This window comes from Protopterus annectens, chromosome 7.part0 (assembly GCF_019279795.1).
Source record: "Protopterus annectens isolate FY-2018-M chromosome 7.part0, PAN1.0, whole genome shotgun sequence".
Lineage (NCBI taxonomy): Eukaryota > Metazoa > Chordata > Ceratodontiformes > Protopteridae > Protopterus > Protopterus annectens.
In genome coordinates this window covers 908384727-908404846 of record NC_056739.1, presented here as the reverse complement: position 1 = coordinate 908404846, position 20120 = coordinate 908384727, and the positions used below count along the sequence as shown (strand labels likewise).

General features: G+C 35.2%; 1 protein-coding gene across 1 annotated transcript in view; it reads right to left on the bottom strand.

The window, feature by feature from the left end:
• Positions 1 to 20120, bottom strand: part of SNX22 (sorting nexin 22) — a 355160-nt gene that overhangs the window by 45719 nt on the left and 289321 nt on the right. Inside the window, exon 5 of the mRNA XM_044077484.1 lies at positions 20071 to 20103. Coding sequence (XP_043933419.1) covers positions 20071 to 20103 — 33 coding nt within the window. The remainder of the gene's footprint in view (positions 1 to 20070; positions 20104 to 20120) is intronic.

The window sequence follows — 20120 nt, the reverse complement described above, 5'->3', positions numbered from 1 at the left end:
ACTGTCCCAGTTGAAGTAATAGTCGCTGGAAAATCAGTTTTCCAAGAAAGAAACTTGATGTCTGAAGTAGTATCAAGTTCAAAGATGACCAGGTAAGCTTCTCCAAAACAAACTTGAGATCTCAGGGAGGAAATGGTAGTGTCCTGGGAGGCCTGAGGTGGATCTTGTCTTTCAAAAAGCATTAGGAAAAAACATGTGGCTGCATAAAAAGGCAGGCAAACATGGCCAGTGCATGGATTTTGATTGAGGAGTGAGAGAGGCCAGAGTTAAATAATTTAGCTAAATAGGTTAGCAACAGGGGTAATTTTGCAGATAGTGGTAATTAACATTTTGAGAGGCACAAAACAGTATATTTTTTCCATTTTGATAAGTAAGTTTTTTTCTAATACTTGTTTTTTTTGGCCTCCTTCAGAATAGCCAGGAAGTCCTTATCAAAAGATAGCCCTTGAGGGGAAATGATTAAATCATCCATGCAGTCAGCCTCAAGGTGATCAGTTTTGGCTATATGATGATCCCCTGTTCTGGGTTAATAGGTTTACCTTCTGAGGTAGCAGCCAAGGTTCCTGCTTGCTCAAGCTATAGAGTAGAGGAAACCAATGCTGATTTGACCAAAAAATTGCCATTAAGATTACCCTTTGCCCTTCCTGCCTCAATCTTCAGTAACACCCTTGGGATTAGAGATATGGGAGGGAAGGCACATAGAAACAAACCTGTCCTTGGAAAGGAGATGATGTCCATCCTCCAGACATTGCTTTTTGTGGCCCTTGCACAAAACTTTAATGCCAGTTTTGTTATTTGGCAAAAAGGTCTATTTCTGGCACATCCCATTTCAGTGTTATCTGTACAAAAATGTCTTTAATGTCCACTCATGTGGATCTATCTCTGACCTGCTGAGTTGGCCTGTTAGGTGATGGCTGTCCTCTGGCAGGTACTTGGCCATCAGATGTAGTCCCACCAACTTAGCTGCAGAGCTAAGCAACACAGAGGGTAAGTTGTGTCCTTCCCTGTTTATGTATCACATCACTATGGTACTTTGTCTTCACTAGGAGAACCCCTGGTTTCCAGAGTTCCCTGAATGCTGAAGTACGTTTTTAGGACTGCCAAGATTTCCTTTTGGTTTACTAAAAAAAATGTTGGTCCCATTTTCCACCTGCAAGAAGTCCAAAGGAATGTAGACCCCCAGGCCAGATCAGAAGCATCTGTGGCTAAGATCTAAATTCAAAAGGGAACCCCTTTTTTAGAATGAAGGCCTGGATCCACCACTTCACCTCCTTATTCCTGAGGCACCACTGAATCTTTGTCATGAACAATTGTCAGAATACATGAAGCCATATATCCCAAGTCCCTCAGGACTTCACATGCTGAAATGGCTGGATGAGTCAGGACAGAATGAAGTACAGAGTCAGGAATATACCATTTTTCCTTCAATAAGAGCGCTTCCCTTTTTTTTGTCTAACAGTGCTCCATGTGTTGGGGTCAGACTAGACCTCTTTACACTGAGAGTGAATCCCAGATTTTGAGAAAATAGTCATGGTCCATTGGAGGGAAGACTGCAGGTCCCTGACAGATTGGCCTGAATCAGGTAGTTTTCCAGAAAGGGATAAATCTGAATGCCCTTTATCCTGCAGAAGGCAATTACTGGGGTCAAGCACATTGTAAAAACTCTGGGTGCATTAGACAAGCTAAAGGGCAGAGCAGAGAACTGATAGTATTTCCCACCTGCTCTGAAGTGCAGATACCTCCTGTGAGTGCTTCCAATTAGAATGTGATGTATGCATCTTTTAGATCTAGGGTGATCAGGAATGCCTGATAGCATGGGCAGAAGATTTTGAAGGGTTAACAATTTGAATTTGGGAACCTGCATGAACTTGTTTAGTCTTGACAGAGGCCAAGATAGGTCTCCATGTTCTTTCTTTCCTTGGAGCTAGGAACAGTCTTGAGTATTATCCCATGACTCTTACTTTTAGAGGGACTGGTTCTATGGAGCCCTGAGCTAGCTAAAGATCTACCTGAATTAAAGCCTCCTGCAGTTAAAATTCTGGAATGGAAGGAATACCAGCTGGTTTTGGGAGAGAGGCAAGTTTTAGTTTGCAGCCTGATTTTATGTTTAAGACCGACTGATCATGAGTGGTGATTGCTCATTCTTTTAAGAATAAAGGAAGTCTTCCCCCTAGTTTTGAAGAAGCAGGAAAGAGAAGATTGGAAGTAAAAAAAAAAAAAAGGAAGGAAGGGCTGAGGTGAGAGTGCAGGGACAAAGATTTTGAGTCTGGGTGGACTGGCAGATGGCAAATGATTGTACTCTGCTGCCCTAACATGCTTGGGATGCTTCTCCTTTGGTTTACAAGACGGGTCGCAGTCAGTGGAACTGGCAAATGCCATTCTGTGTCAATAGCCTTGATATCCCTCTTATTTGTCTAATGGCTCAGCCCTATGCTTAATAGTGTGACTATTAAAATGAGTACAGTAGGGATAGTTTGGAACATTGCTCCGAGCCCAAGTAAAAAAAAGGCAGAGTATGGAAATCTCGATGTGGAATTGGCTTTCCACACTTAAGATAAGTATTTCTCTTATATAACATTTAATTTTGCAGTACAATGAGAAGAAGTAAATGGTTCCCCAATGGTGTACTTAGCTTTGGAAGTTCTCTGCCACTGATCAACTGATACAGTCTATAGACTAGAAGCCAAGACAAGAAAGACCTGAAAACACAGTGACTGCTGATGATCCAGATGTCCTGATGTAAGGGAGAAGACATCCACTGGGCCTGGAGGAGGGGGATGAAGTCTCTGGCACTTGGGTTATGAGATGGTGGATATTATCAGGCTGTTACTGCAACAGTGAAATATGATGAGCATTCAAGATTCTACTACCTGAGAAGTGCACATTCTTAGGCTAAGTTACTCTTAGCTCATATATCTTACTTAGCTTTTTTGACTTAACTCTACATGAATTTTCCTCAAATAATTAGCTTAACCTGATCTTTTATTTTACTTGAAATTACACAGACTGTTTCTGGACACAGGCTCCAGGAGGTGACTGTCCTGTATTACTCAGGCTTGCTATGCTCTGATCTGCTCCCCTACCCCCAACCTTACTCCAGTGTAATGCTATCAAATCAGAGTACCCTTCATACTTCTGAAGCAATCAGAACAATTTCTCTCTACCTGTAACACAGGAAACTACAACCTAGCTAACTTAAATATTATACCAAAATCTACCTTCCTGCTATAACATTGTACAATCAAACTCCTTTCTATGACCACCTTCTCCTCAGATTACTAGTCCTACTCAAATATCTTAGCTTCCCTACCATACCCATTGATAAGGATACATTTTTCTTTAAATAATTCTCTTCCACATTTGCATCATACATCTCACCTATACATTCTCCTACACAACTATGCTTCTAATTTTCCTCATCTTGTCACTCTTAGTGTTACTTTACTTACCACTCAACTCTCTATTATCTTCCTCTACACCCCACCAGGCAACATTCCCCTGACAAACACATACACCTTCCCCACAGCTTATTATCACTAATGAATTCTTTCATAGTCAGCCTATCCACTTCTTAAAACCAAAATATCTATCACTAAAAACTAAAACTGATAAAAACTATCCAAAATCCCTAAAGATGAGCTCACTTTATCTTCTACCCATAGCTTCACATATTACACTAACATAATGAGGGGGATGTCCATCCAAATCCTGCCCCAGAAGCTATAACTTCTTCCCCTCCAGAACATGCATCTACATGCAAACAAAATTTACAAAGACCCTCTAATAACTACTCCTCAAAACTATTTAACCTAAAAACCCAGAGCCTTTGCAACAAAAATAGTTAAACTACTTATTTGGATCAGTCTCCACTCCCCCTCACATAAACAAGGCTCAAATCAAACAGACCCAATGAAGAAGTCCTAACTTTTGGTTACAGTATATTTAGACTAAATTGAGAAAGCAGAAAGAGCAGGTGCTGCAGCAGTAATGCATAAAAAATCTTCAGTTTCACCTCTACCCAAACATCTGTAAATTTAATAATGTAGAAATACTAAACACTCAGCATCAACTAAACCCAATTCAAATCACATGTATTGTAGCTTTATATAGCCCCCAAACAATATTCACATTACACTGTATAGCCCGGTTTATATCAACTATTCTCTCAGTCTTTATAATTTCTCTCAGTTCATTACCATTCTAACCAGGCACTGCAAGGCCAACACCTTTACATCAGTCTTGGGTTGGATACTTACTACCCTTGCCCAATAAAATCACAATCTCAGGCAGGCACTCCACCTGATTCTCTAAGTGATCACCACCCCACCTTTATCATTAGAAAGTATAGCAGGCCAACAAATTCTCATTCTAATCTAGTAAGAAATCTTAGTAAACACAATGCTGACTTTTTCTGTAAATGCCCTTCAAGAAATTAACTTGCACTGTTTAAAACAGCTACCACCACCATCCAATCTTCTTAAACTTCTTAACTGAGCAAACTCCACATAGGAAAACATGCATCAAATATATATATATATATATATATATATATATATATATATATATATATTTATATATATATATATATATATATATATATATATATATATATATATATATATACACTGTATAATTCAGAACACTACACCAGTCATGAGACCTGAGGATAAAGCTTGGAAAATCTGGCAGAATAACAAAGCTCTTCCAAACAGCCAATCCTACCACCATTCTCTATGGAACCAACTAAAAGCTCTTATGAAATAAGGACAAAAGGAATTGCTATGTAAAAATTAAGAACACTTCACAGAGCAAACAAAATCTTTCTGATTTACCAACTACAACAATCTTCTTCAACATGGCAGAAAAAGAAAACAATCTAGCCCTATTCCAAATGATACTGATAGCACTATAGCAAACTCTAACTTCCACTTCATCAAAACAACAATTTCAGTAGGTGCCATGATAAACCTGAAAATCCACATCACACAAACAGCTTTATACTAAAAAACATTCCTGCTGCATCCATCAATTAAAGTTAACTACTCTGATATACTCTACTGGCAGGTTATAAAATGTGGCAACTGGGACCTTAGCATTTCTGGTCTCTGTCTTCATAAATAGATCCATTGCCAAGTCATATGTTCCTGAAATTTGAAACAATCATGCATTATACCACTATATAAGGGAAGAACCCTAATGATCTAGGTAACTGCCGACCCAAAACTATACTTCCTCCTTACACAAAAATCCAAGAGTGCTCCAAACACACTCAAATATCTACTCAACTATATTCTACTCTCACCTACTCAACATGGTTTCCACCCCACCATAGCACCAGTACTGCTCTGCTATCATTTATATACTATGTCAACCAACACTGTTATGCTAGCAAACCAGTTTCACCATTTTGTGGTCCTCTCCAAGGCATTTGCTAGTATTCCACACCCAAAACTGATTCAAACCCTAATAGAACATAATCCTGTCTCATGCAACATTATCATGGTTCAAAAGTCACCCATGTAACCTCTCCCAAGCAGTAAGGTGGTAAAATACATGTTTCTCCTTCCTCTCAGTCTCTATAGGTGTCCCTGTAAAGTTCATTCTTGGACTGTTACTATTCAACATGTACATATATAAACTGTACTGTCTCATCTCCATCCATGATTAAGTATGCTGATGAAGCTACAATAATTTGCTCTGCCCCATCCTTGGGACAGCTACAGACCATTATTCTGGAGTCTTACTCAGTGGTAAAATAGTGGATAGATAATGCTCACTTTACATTTAATACTACAAATTAAATTGATGTTCTTCCGCTCTAAAACCGGTTCCAACAAGTCAAATAGTGTTAACATTTCCTCTGCTCAAAACATTAAACTTAAACAGGTTTCCAACCTCAAGTTGCTTTGTGTAACAATTGTCTTCAAGTTTGATTTTTACATACATAATGTCTCAAATAGAACTCATCAAAGGCTTGTAGCTTTATACACAGCCAAGCCATTTCTCACTGGCCTAGGCCACATAGCTACTGCACATGCTTATTCCTTAACTACACTTCTATATGCTGCCCCTATCCTCACTAACCTACATAACAGCCTCCTAGGACAGAATGAACAGTGCTACAAAATTGTCAAATCCACTAATTTGCATAACAGACTCCATCACTGCCAAATTAACTAGATGGAATTTCCAAACTATATTAAATTCCTTCAGCTAAAAACTGTTCATGCCATACTTCACCACACAAATGAATACCCTTTCCTGCATATCCTCCTGCAGTGGTATAACCCTGACAGGCCTCTTTGCTCTAAAGATAAATCCCTGGCACAACAATCTAAATCCCAGAACTCATCAGGGGATGCTCTCTACTCCAAGTATATCTCCAAGATATGGAATACCATACCTGTCCCACTTGAGGAAATAGACCATAGGCTTAGCGTTAACAGAGATCTCCATGTTCCTCTCTTAAATGCTAGATTCTGACAATGCTCTCTCCCAAACTGCTGGCGGGTCACTATCCTATCTACACTTTTCACTTATTCTTCTCTCCTTAACATCACTCACGACTATTCTACTCTGATTAAATCTTCCTCTCTTTATCTAACGTTCAAGTTCTTTTCCTCCACAAATGCCTCTACCTCATCTACCTTCCTAATGATCAAAGCACCACTACTACTTCTTTGGAACCCTCAAATATTAAGCTGCTTTTGACTTTAGTGATTTCTATTGTAATGTGTTTAACTCCTTGCAAGATGTTTGTTTTTTTTTTTTTTTATATGTATGGCTGCATATAAGTAAGATATTTACCTGACACATGTTTTGTGTAATTATCATGCTAGCAAGAATATAATGTACTTCAATTTTTTATATTTATGGAGCTTTGCTCCCTGGGACTTCACTGAAAAGGGATGCTGCATGGCCCAGCTGGGCAATCCTAGTAAACAAATGTAATAACAAAGTAAATGTTCACCTTTCTTTAAATGCTAGCCCGACTGCAAATCCTTGTGTTTTCACGTAGGCAGAATTTCTCTTCAAACTATGTTACGAACCATCTATGAAAAGGTTAAAGAAAACTTATCCTAGTAGTGAACCACAGGATCCCAATATATTTTTTACGTCTGCAGACATACTCAATCCTATACAGCAGAAATGCATCACCCGATGACACTGAGAATGGAAAATTTGCTCTAGAAATGGAGGAAAAGAGGAGTTTCTTCTGCCAAGCTGTTATTTCTGACTTAAATCTTGACATTGCTAGCTTCCTAAACTGGGTGATAAGGGCCTGAAGTGGGAGACGATGTCTTTTGATCATCATCTTAAAAATATTATATATTTGTTACCAACAGATAATTTCTAATGAGCTCATTTAGAATAATGATTGTTAGGTCTTTATGTTGTAGAGCCTTCATGTCCAGTGGCTATAACAAGATGAGTAGTAAAAGGAGATAAACAATCTTATTTTGTTTACATCTAATGTACCCAGTAAGTACAGATTTTCCATGTCAAACCTACCAAAGGGAGTATCTCACAGTATTGTAAATAGTGTAGCATAGATAAACTATCTCCTTGGTAACAGAGACGAATAACAGGATGTAGTCTTATGTCATTAGTGTGCAACCACTGCCCGAGGTAGCTGGTGGGTAAAATATTTGTGTACATGGTCTCACATTACCATGAATCAGTGTCATGAAATGCAGAAATGTCCAGATCACATAGAAACAACAGTGCACTCAAAGCTGTTTACTTTTTGAGTACCACAAAGAGTTTGAAGATCATAGTACTCCCTCTTTTGAACATCATCACTTTTTTTATAGTGTGGATCACTTTACATGTCAAAAGCTTGCAGTTAAATTCAGAGCTAATGCAGCCATCTTATAACTTGCATTCAAATGGGTTACACTTGCCTCCTGTTCTTCCCTTACTTTTTCCTTAAGGTTGTTTCTCCTTTCACATAACTATAAAATAAGGATCTGGACAAATAAAACACACATATATATTATGCAGGGCCTAGATGACATTTAACATTTCAGATTTTAAAAAGTTAAAAATTATCTTTTTTAAATGTATTTACATTTTTTAGTGTTTGTGTAGAAGAAAAATACATAACCCTTACTTTTCAAGTTATTTTAATCTAAATATGATGAGTACTGGTTGAGAAAATATGAAGATTATTATTGTAGAAAAAGTGAATATTGATTGCTACTGTTATAAATTGGGAATACATTGAGCATTGCCTTGTAAGTCAAAATACTTAAATGAGATCTTGGAACCTGTCATTAGAATGATACTGAACAGTTACTAGTATTGTAGACTGACCATACCTGTCAACTGCAGAATGTCCAGATTTTTACCTCATATTTTTGGTCTGTTTTTCATAACATTGTGGTTTTCTGGCAAATTAGTGGCAAATCATTAAAGACTGAAGTTAGAAAATAATGGCAGACATTTGAACATGTCATAAAATGTGGTCCAGAATAGATTTCTTCCTGATTTCAAGAACATTGATTAGTTTAGAACCTATAGTTGTTATACATGCACGGTATTTATCAGATCATTCGAAAATTTTGCTGAGTTTTGCTAAGGAGATAAAAGATACCTTGCGGCAAAGAGGCTATAATTGGTCTCTTAATCCAAATCTGCTGAATAAGGAAGAAATAATACAGGAAATTACAAAGTACCTTAAAGACTTACTGGTTAGTCTAAAGAAACAACAATATGCCCCAGATATTGAATGGGCAACAGTTAAAACACAAATAAGAGGGATCCTTTTGCAAAAAGCCTCTTATTATAAAAAAATACTAAATAAAGATATTCAAAACTTGGAAACGAAAATTAAATTATTGGATCAACAACTGATTCAGAATTATTTAAATGTCAGAAAGATCTCTTCTTAATACAAAATAGTAGATTAACATTCCAAGAATATAAGATGTTAGTGAGATATGCTAATCACGTTCAAACACCATCGAGAGCATTGGCTAGGATCATTAATCAATCAAAAACAACATTACAAATTTCAGAAATACAATTTAATAATAAAATATATTCTAAAACAGAGGATATTATTAATATTTTTGAGAAAATATATACAAAAATTTATGATGGGCAAAAGGATATGTCCTTGCATAGAATCTATGAACAATTTTTACAATCAATTAAGTTTCCAGAAATAGGAGAGGATATTCAAAATGATTTAGTTAAACCGATATCTGAAGAAGACATAGTATATACAATTCAACACATGAAATCACATAAATCACCAGGTCCTGATGGGATGACAGTGGAGTTTTATAAAAAGTTTGCGGATATTTTTGGTAAGATACTTTCAGTTATATTTAACTATATAATTAGGAATACTATTAATGATCCTCATCTTAATGCCTCAAAGACTATTTTTATACATAAAGCCAATTCAGATCCTCAAAACCCCGATAATTATAGACTGATATCATTAATGAATGTAGACATGAAAATTCTAACCTCCATTATAGCATCTAGACTGAAGAAAATCATGACTTATATAATATCCAAAGAACAGGCTGGATTTATGGCAGGTAGACAAACCAGTGATAATGCTCTTACATTGCATACTATGATAACACATGCTAAACAAAATAATCTTAATATCTATGCCCTTATAATTGATGCACAGAAGGCCTTTGACAGGGTTGATACAAATTTTTTGTTTGCTCTTTTACCTTATTTTAATATATCCCATGAATTTGTTCAAATGTTGCAAATATTATATAGTAATCCCTATACTACACTGTGCATTAATAGAAGCCTCTCCAAAAGAATACAGATTAAGACTGGAACACGCCAGGGCTGCCCTTTGTCCCCTTTATTATTTAATCTTTATCTTGAACCTCTGTTCTTATATATTAAACAGAATGTCTATCATAATGTCCCAATAATTTATGGAACTAAAATCTTAATGGCAGCTTTTGTGGATGATCTTAATATTTATTGTGCATCTCCAATATCTGACACTGACAAATTATTGAAGGCTGTTAATGATTTTTCAGAAGTCTCTAACTACAAAATTAACTTGGAAAAAAACAATATTTTTCCTTTAAAGACACCTAAACCTTTTTCGTTATTGCCTTTGGTTGGGCATGTAACATTTAAAGAAAAAATTAAATATTTAGGTATTGAGTTTTCTACAGACAATAAAGACTTATACAATAAAAACATTAAAACAATTTGGGACCAAATAATTTCTGATTTCGGGAGGTGGAAAAAGTTACGATTGCCACTACTAGCAAAAGTTTCAATTGTCAAAATGAATGTGTTACCACGATTACTTTATATTTTTAGGTCAGCCCAATTAATACTTTCGAGGACATTTTTTAAAACAATTCATAAAGAATTGGCTAAATTCATTTGGGAACCAAAAAAAACCAGGATATCTTATGATAAATTAATGACCCCAAAAAATAAAGGAGGACTGGAGTTGCCTAACTTCGAATTGTACTACCTAATCGTGAACTCTAATAGAATTCTAAGAATTGCCAACTATGATGCAACTACTACTAAGTGGACACCAACTTGGGTGATTTTGAATTATAAATATATTTTAAATTTAAACATTAATCCTAAAGCAATACCCTTTTTAGGTAAAGATACTTTGAAAATTTATGGGATTATTGAACACATTAAAACTAACATATTATCTATACAAGATTTATTTCAATCTTTGGATCTGGGTCAGTATATGACGGTTTTTCAACCCTTTCATAGGAATCCTAATTTAAAATTGAACAATCAATTAATTGATCTTAAAAAGTTTCCACTGATAGTTAATTTAACTTTGATTGATGTATACAAATATCTGGACCGCTCGGCCAATCAAATAAGACAAGAATTTAACTTACCCAAAAATTATCTTGTTATTTTGAGACAAATTAGAGAAGTCGCTATGAGCTGCTTTATAAATTTTAAACCTGAAGATGAAAATGTTAATAAATGCTTTGAGTTGTGGCAAGCCCTCCAACAGGATATTAAATATATAACAACAACAAATAAATTAATTAAAGACTTTAAATTTCATGATAAAATTCTGTTATCCAACTATTGGGAAGAGAAAATTTTAGTGACAGACAAAAGTAAGATGTTAAAAGCAATTGACCTGACTATCAAATCTACTTCTCTTCAAAAATTGATCTATACCCAGTTGATGATATGGAATAATGCATATTATACACGCCTTACCCTGCATAAATTTAATTCTAAAAACTCTCCAACTTGTCCATACTGTAAAAATCAACCGGCTGATCTTCTTCATATGTTCTGGAGCTGTAAATGCATATATAAGCTTTGGAATTCCCTTAAGATTCAACTTCAAAAGATGGGTTACCAAAGTACAACATTGTCATGGAAATTTACGATTTTACATATTCCTCCAAAAGAACTCCCTAGATCACAAAGTACTATATATATTAATATTTTTCTGTTAATGAAGCTTTATATAGCCACTAATTGGTTAGACCCATCTAAAACATCTTGGGAAAGCTTTAGAGTTTTGGCAACAAGGTATATATTAGCTCATAAACTACTCTTAAGTCCGAATAATAAAAACATTAATAACCCAAAAATTTGGGAACAGATATTTAATATTATATTAGCATAACACTTTTAACTTGAAGGTATTCACATTTATATACTTGCTTGGAGAGAATTTTGTATTTAAACTGTATATTACTGGAAATGTTATTAACTACTTTTTGTTTTTTTCTCTATTCTTAATGTTTACATGGAAGCATTCTTGTAAATATTGTATATTTGTTTGGTGTGATAGTTAGTGATATTAGTTAGTAGTCTTTTGTTTTGTATTTTTTCTTTTAAAATTTTGTGTTTGTTTTTACTTGTGTATGAAAATAATATAACAATAAAGATTTATTATGGAAAAAAAAAAGAAAATAATGGCAGAAATTTGAATTTCAGATTTTATACCCTTCAGAGCATTCTCGCTAATTTAAAATCTCTTTTTCTTGAGTTCAAGATGGCCGCTGTTCTGTGAGCACTGCAAGCACCTAGCTCTATGAAATACCCTGGATTTTAATAAACCCAGAAGACAGTGCAGACTAAAAAACAAATAAATATGACTAAATATCTATTCCAGACAACAAACAGCATTCAAATAAAGGGAAAAAAAAGCAACAGCTTCCTTTTAAAACAAAAGGATTAACTAAGATTCTAGAAATCATCTGTAGCCGTGTGGTGCTGTGGCCCTGCAGTCATACATAAAGTCTGCAAAATTTACCTAAAAGCAAGATGTCCAAAGAAGAAAATAATATGGAGACTTTAACAACTAAAACCAAATTCTCGATACTAGCATCACCAGATAAAGACACAACTCCAAAAAGACAGAAGACAAATAAACAATCTGACAATTCCAAGCCTGCAAATAAAACCAAGTCAGAACAGCCAGGTAGCCTGGAAGATATAAAAACAGCTTTATTGCCTATTCAACAAGCAATACAGGACTTATCCACACAATTTCAAACATTTGGAGACTTGTTTAATCAAATTCTAACCAGAATTGAAAAATCTGAAGCAAAAATACTAGAAAATGAAATAAAATTAGACTCTATATCTCAGAGAACTGATTTCCATGACAAAGAGCTGCAAAATCTACAAGCAAAAATAAGAAGCAAGAGCTCAGAGAAACAATATTATCATAAGTGGAATCCCTGAAACTGTGTCACACATTGATCTAATACCAACTATCAAACTCATACTAAAATCTTTACTAGATGATTCTGAAGCAACACAACGAATAATAATAGAGCCCACAGAGCTCTGATAGAAGCTCAATCATCATTGAGACCAAGACCTGTGTATACCAAAATCTTAAACTATCAAGATGTAAATGAAATTCTTTGCAGCAAAGAAGAAAGGGACACTCACCTGGAATAATAATAAAATTTCCTTTGATCAAGATCTGCCCATTCATATAAGACAAGCAAGGCAACTTCTGTCTCCATACTGCAAGTTTCTGATAGAAAAGAAAATAAAGTTCTAGATGAAATACCCAAACCTCCTAATTTTCAATGTAAAAGATGTTAAATACATGATTGCTAACCCCAAGGAAGCAAAAGAGACTTTCCTGTCAGTTTTCAAGCAGATTCCACCTCCAGAAACTAAATAAAATGCCTGGAAAGTAAAAACGTCCCTTGAGTAAAAATTGGACCAATTTGTAAGTGTTTTTGATGGGATACACACCCTGAGAGCTTTTCCTTGCTGCCTAGGCCCTTAAATCAATGATGGGAGCCATGAGGAACACAGGGAAAGGAAATGAAAACCGGGTAGGAACTAAAATTCAACTGCCGTTGCCAATGCGCATAACATAAGGTGACACCATTTCCCAGGAAACTGGTATGTTAAAACAGTCCCACTTTGATCTCAAAAGCACTACTATAAAACCAAAACGACCTGAAAGGAAGGTACAGCAAGACCAAGAAGTGATTTCTGACTCAAAATCACAAAAATTAACATAAAACAATTAATAAGACAACAACTGACTGAAAGATGACTAGTAAATCCTGCAAACATGACTTTGAAGAATCAGAAGAATAAGGTACTGTTTTGCCAAAACAAAATTGTGACTTGGATTCTCCAATACAAGCTTATTGTAAAGAATCCAGTCTTAATTTCTGGATGTGAGTCTGGCAGAACCAGACTAAGTAAATGGTTCTTGATTGAATAATGACGTTTAACTGGAATAACTGCAGAAATGAGAGTTTAAGCAGTTTGGAAGAGAGGAATTATATGACAATATGAATACAACCTAGTTGACTGCAGAAGATATAAATATAATCTAAACAAGCAAGTCTTAACAGTATATATACCTGCCTAAGCTTGCAAACCCTTTTTTTTCACATATACCCACTTCTATTTAGATGCCAATAATGCAATCCGAGTCTGTTATAGATTGCTACAGAATAATGCCTGAATACAGAAGCTGAGTAATATATATATATATATATATATATATATATATATATATATATATATATAAGAAGAGGGAAGGTAAGAGAAATATATGGAGAAGGATCATTTAAATATGAGATGTCTGGCTTAAAAATATAGGTTACATTGTTGTATAGTTTGCCATATCTAATTGAGAATTTGATCATTAACATGTTGTTTAAAAACACACTTTTAGGAGGAATAGATCATAAACTTATAAGCTGTATGTCTTGTACTTTAACCACAGTACTCTAATGGTATAATAGTTTAAAGGTTGAGACTAGGGATATGACTCAGCAGTGTTTTTTGTAGAGAACTAGTCTGTTTAGCTTTGTCCGTATTGTACATAGTAACATAAGGGGGATACCATGTCACAAACTTATACGTAAAGAAAAAACACAATTTAATATTATTGGGAATCTTATGGTACATACTAAAATCACATTGTATTCCCCCATTTATTCCTGTTCCAGGGGTACAGTGGGTATGCACAGTGTAGGGATGGGAATAGTTAGATGCTTTCCAATGACACACTATAACAACACATACAAAGACCATAAATCTAAATTAATATACAGATCAGTTAAAACAAGCATATCTATCACATAAATGTGGGAAATTGAAATGTGGAACATTAAAGGACTACAAAATAAAAAAAAGGAAACTATTTTTGCATTTAGCCCTGAAAACGAAAGCTCACCTCATCTTAATACAAGAAACACATTTAACTTCAGAGCAATGGACAGATATTGGGAAAAAAAAAGTGGATAAGACAAATTATAGCTTTGGGGGACAAAACTAACAGTGCTGGGGTGGCCATAATAATTAAAAAACATTTTCAGGATAAAATACTTGAAACTAAGGCTGACAAAGGGGGAAGGTGGTGCTATGTAACATCTACTAACACGGTATTTCCAAAACCCATAATGGTGTTAAATGTATACGCACCTTGTAGCAACCAACATCTCTTTTTCATGTCACTGTACCCAATTCTAAACCAACTGGAAGATCATTATCTAATAATTAGTGGTGACTGGAACACATATCAAAACCCAGAAAAGGATAAATCGAACCCAACCAAACTACATAATAGACAAGCTACAATAGCTTTAAATGAACTTAAACAAGACTTCAAACTACATGACCCCTTTAAATATGAGGATAGAGATAACAAAACTGGGAATTACACATTCTACTCCCAATGCCAGAAAATGTGGGCGAGAATAGACTTCTTTTTAATCTCAGACATATTCATTAACATGGACCCTACAATAGTCATACACACTAGATTTCTATCGGATCATTCCAAAATTACACTGAGTATCAACTGGGACAAAAAAAGATTTTTAAACAATAGAGCTAATAACTGGTCATTAAATCCTAATCTGCTCTTCAAAACAGATGTAGTAAAAGAGATTGAGGATATATTAAAAACATCCCTTGTAAATATCTTCAATTCCCAAACATCAATGGATATAGAATGGGTGACGACCAAAACACAAATCAGAGCAACTTTCATTAAAAAAGCAGTATATTATAAAAAAATCCAACTGAAAGAGGAACATAAAATAAAGGTGAGAATAGAACAAAGTGAGAAAGAATTGATAAATAACCCTAATAATCAAACGGGAATGGACCTCCTAAAACTACAGAGACCTATATATGTTTGAGAACAGAAATTTTTCTTTTTATGAGACAAGACAGTTGGCTAATTACACAGAAGAAGCCCAAATTCCTTCCAGAGCATTGGCCAGAATTATCGCTCAACAAAAATCCACCTCAATTATAGCAGAAGTAAATTACCAAGGGAAAAACTATGCAAGAAATGAGGAAATTATCAAAGTATTTGAACAAATATATACTCAAACATATGGAGAGCAAACTCTACAAGCCTCGGAGGATAGGGATCTTTTTCTTCAAAAACTAAAATTCCCTAAAACTAGATTTAGATTAACAAAAAAAACTAATGGAGCCCATTTCCATTAACGAGATAACCACAACAATTAAACATCTAAAACCACACAAGGCCCCAGGACTGGATGGTCTTACCTCAGAATTTTATAAATCCTTCAGTACACTAGTTGCCAAATTATTATATCACGTGCTGAACTATATAATAAACAACAACATACATGGTATTCACTTTAACACCTCTAAAACTATTTTTATATTAAAACACCAACCGGACCCTAAAAATCCAGATAGCTATAGACCCATCTCTCTTCTAAATATAGACACCAAGATCATGACCTCAGTACTCGCAAACAGAGTTAAAAATCTGATAGAGAAAATCATTTCTCCAGAACAATCTGGGTTTACACCATGTACACAGATCATTGACAACACGCTAACATTAGAAGTGTTAATATCCTTTGCAAATCAGAGAAATACCATCATCTTCACAAAGGTAGTAGATGCCCACAAGGCTTTTGATAGGGTCAATCTTGAATTCTTGCTGCAAACGTTACCTCACTTTGACATACCTAAAAATTTTATACAGATCATTCAAATTCTCTATAGTAATCCATATACATCCCTATATATAAACAAAACATGGTCAAACAGAATTTCAATAAAAAATGGAACAAGACAAGGCTGCCCGCTATCACCCTTTCTTTTCAACCTATACCTAGAACCCTTATTCCTATTAAACAAAATACATATCATAATCCCCCCTCAATAGATAACTTCAAAGTTTATCTCTCAGCATTTGCAGACAATTTAAACATATACTTTACTACACCAAGCTCAGACATGACCAAAATAATAAACACAACTGAAGAATTCTCATACATGTCTAACTACAAATTAAACCTTAATAAAACTAATATATTCCCCTTAAGGCCACCTAGACTCATCTCTCTAATACATCTCTTAGACAAAATAAAAGAAGAAACCAAATACCTGGGGATTACTTTCTTTCAGAATAACAAGGAATTCTACCAACATAACATAACTGTTAAATGGCAAAACATAACACAAGATTGTACAAGATGGAATAACCTTAAGCTACCGTTTTTGTCTAAAGTATCAATAATTAAAATGAACATACTACCTAGATTAATATATCTATTTATGACATCTCAGATAACTATACATAAATACTTCAAACAAATTCATACCTTTCTAGCAAAATTTGTATGGGAACCAAAAAAGACCAGAATCTCCTTTCAAAAACTAACACTTCCCAAGAATAAAGGGGGTCTGAACTTGCCAGATTTCAAAACCTACTACTCTGTTATCAACACTAACAGAATACTGAGAATAGCAGAGTATGACCCCTCAGCAAAGATTGGTTCACCGGCCTGGGTAACAATATACTACAGGTATATAAAAACACTAGACATCAATCCCAAAGCACTTCCCTTCTTAAATAAAAAAGATTTGCACGTCTATAACATAACTGAGCTGCGAAAACATTCTATAAATATAACACAAAAACTTTTTCACTCCTTAAACCGTGGACAAGCTATGTTAATTCTACAACCCCGCCATAAAAATCCTAACTTAAAAATAAATAAGATGCTAAACCTAGACTCCTTCCCTCGGTTAAAGCATAAGAGAATCCAAGATATCTACCCATAGCACAATTCATGAAGTAAGAAGTAATCTAAACTTACCTAAAGTATATATAATAATTTTAAAACAAATCAAAGAGGTGTGTTTCAGTTACCTCCAAAACCTTACCATACTTGAAAGTGACATTGAAAACTGTACCCTACTTTGGAAGACTATGTTAATGTCAAGGAAAACAATAACAAACTCATACAAAATGATAGGGGAAATCAAATTCCAGAAAGACCTTCTCTTCTTTAATTACTGGAGAAAATTAAAACCCGATATGGATGACCAGCAAATAGAAAAGGCAATCAAATTAACATTGAAAACTATTCCACTTAAAAAACTCTCTTACATGCAACGCATGATTAATAATAATGCTTATTTCACTCCAGCAATTCTTCACAAATTCAATGCAACTAAGTCCCCATACTGTCCACACTGTAAAGACCAGATTGCATAACTAATACATATATTCTGGAGTTGTAAATGCATTTTCAAGCTTTGGAATTCCCTTAAGTTACAACTGCAAAAAAATGGGGTATCAAGCATCAACACTAACATGGGAATTTACTTTTTTACACATCCTCCCGGCCAACATCTCAAGAAAACAAGCTAACCCACTTATAACGATTTTCTTATTAATGAAGCTATATATAGCTCACAAATGGTTAGATCCTGTAAGTATCTCTTGGGAGGAATTCAAGAAATCTGCTATTAAACGTCTACTAGCACATAAAATAGTACTGGATAAAAGAAACAAAAATATGAAAGCCCGAGCAATCTGGGAACAGTCCTATAACATCTTATTAGCATAAAGCACCAGGTACACCATATCTTAAATGAACTGGAAGTATTCCCATGAGTACACAGCTTAACTATGAATGAAGTATCATTTTTGTATGTTCTGTTTTTAGACTAACGAAATTAATTGGAAAAGCATCTTTGTATATATTGTAATTAGATATGTTGTATGACCTACATGTTTCTACTTTATCCACAATGTACAACATGCAAATGTGGTCATTTTGTAAATATGGAATGGTTATGGTTTTTGCAAATGTAAAACAAAAATAAAAATTATTGACAAAAAAATAAAATCTCATTCTTTCAACTTTCTAATTTTGTAAGAGCAATACTTGAAAATTGTCCCTATTTTGGAGTATTTTTTTGGGTCTATATCAGCAGCTCGAATGTTTAGGTTATCGAACACCTAAACATTGAACTGGCAAGACTGAAAACAGAAAATCACGAATGTCTGATTTAACACAGGGAAAGATTTCCCTTAGCTGTTAGCCGGATTTTGCCATTTTGTCTACTGTGGAGCGATCTCGGAGTTGGTATATTTAGTTAGGATTGCTGTGATGGGCTTGGGTTTAAATTTGTTTTTTTGTTGTTTTTTTTTTGTGGCCAATGGAAATCTTTCCCTGCGCCATTCGCGGTTTTCAGTTTCGGTCTTACCAGTTCCATGTTTAGGTGTTCGACTACCTAAACATTCAATTTGGTGATACAGACCCGGGTCTTTGTCCCACTTTTATTTATGACTTTGTCCAGATTTCTTGCTCTAAGAGGTTGAGAGTTTGAGACCAACATTATGTGTTCTTATCATAGTCTGATATCTAGGTTTAATGTCAGGTGAAAACAGATATGCACACACACACACACACACACACACACACACACACACACACACACACACACACACACACACACACACACACACACACACACACACACATTTTGCCAGCAAACTGTAATGCAACGTTTGCATATATAATGGATAGGTGTCCGCAAATTCACTTCTGAGGTGGCACCCATGTCCCCCATGGACCGAGGCAGTTGGTATTAATTACCACAGACACTTACCTCTGTGAGCTTTGCTCACCTAACCACTGACAAATGGGGCCACTCGGGATCAATATGTCTAAGCTTGTAAGGGCTCTAGTGCCGTTAACCTAGTAAACTTCTATGAACCTATTATGTATATAGTACATCAGTAGCAGCACTACTGTTTTGAATGCCTTTATACTGCCTCAGAAACTGCTTGTACCTATTTGGACTAGTGTGTGTGTGTGTATGTTTGTGTGTGAGCGCACAGTTGGAGTAAGAGATGGTTAAGCATCTTCAGAGTGTGCTTTCTGTTTCTGACATGAAGTTAATCCTCTGTTCTGGCAGTGTTGTCCGTTTCTGCTGCTAGATGTTCATCTGAATGCTTGCAAAGCACTGACCACTGCTGTATTTCATTCACTGAGGTCCATGAGTGTGAAAATGGTACCAGTGAGCGATGATGTCATGGTAGTGCAGCTGTGCGCAGCTTATTACAGCATCTTACCTCTTCAGTAAGCCAGGCATTAGTAACAGTAGAACGCTTACTTAAAAATGTAAACATAAAAATCAAGCTCAAGGTGGTTTGGGATGTATTCTTTTCTCTTCATCCAAAAGCAGCATGTAATATTTACCCAGATTTGAAGCTTTAAGAAATCAAATGTCAAAAGGTGGGTATACCATTTTAATTTTCTACACGGTGGAGACTTTACTGACCTGTTCTCTAGGGAGCTTAGCTCTTCCATGGAGCTGAAAAACAAAGCAAG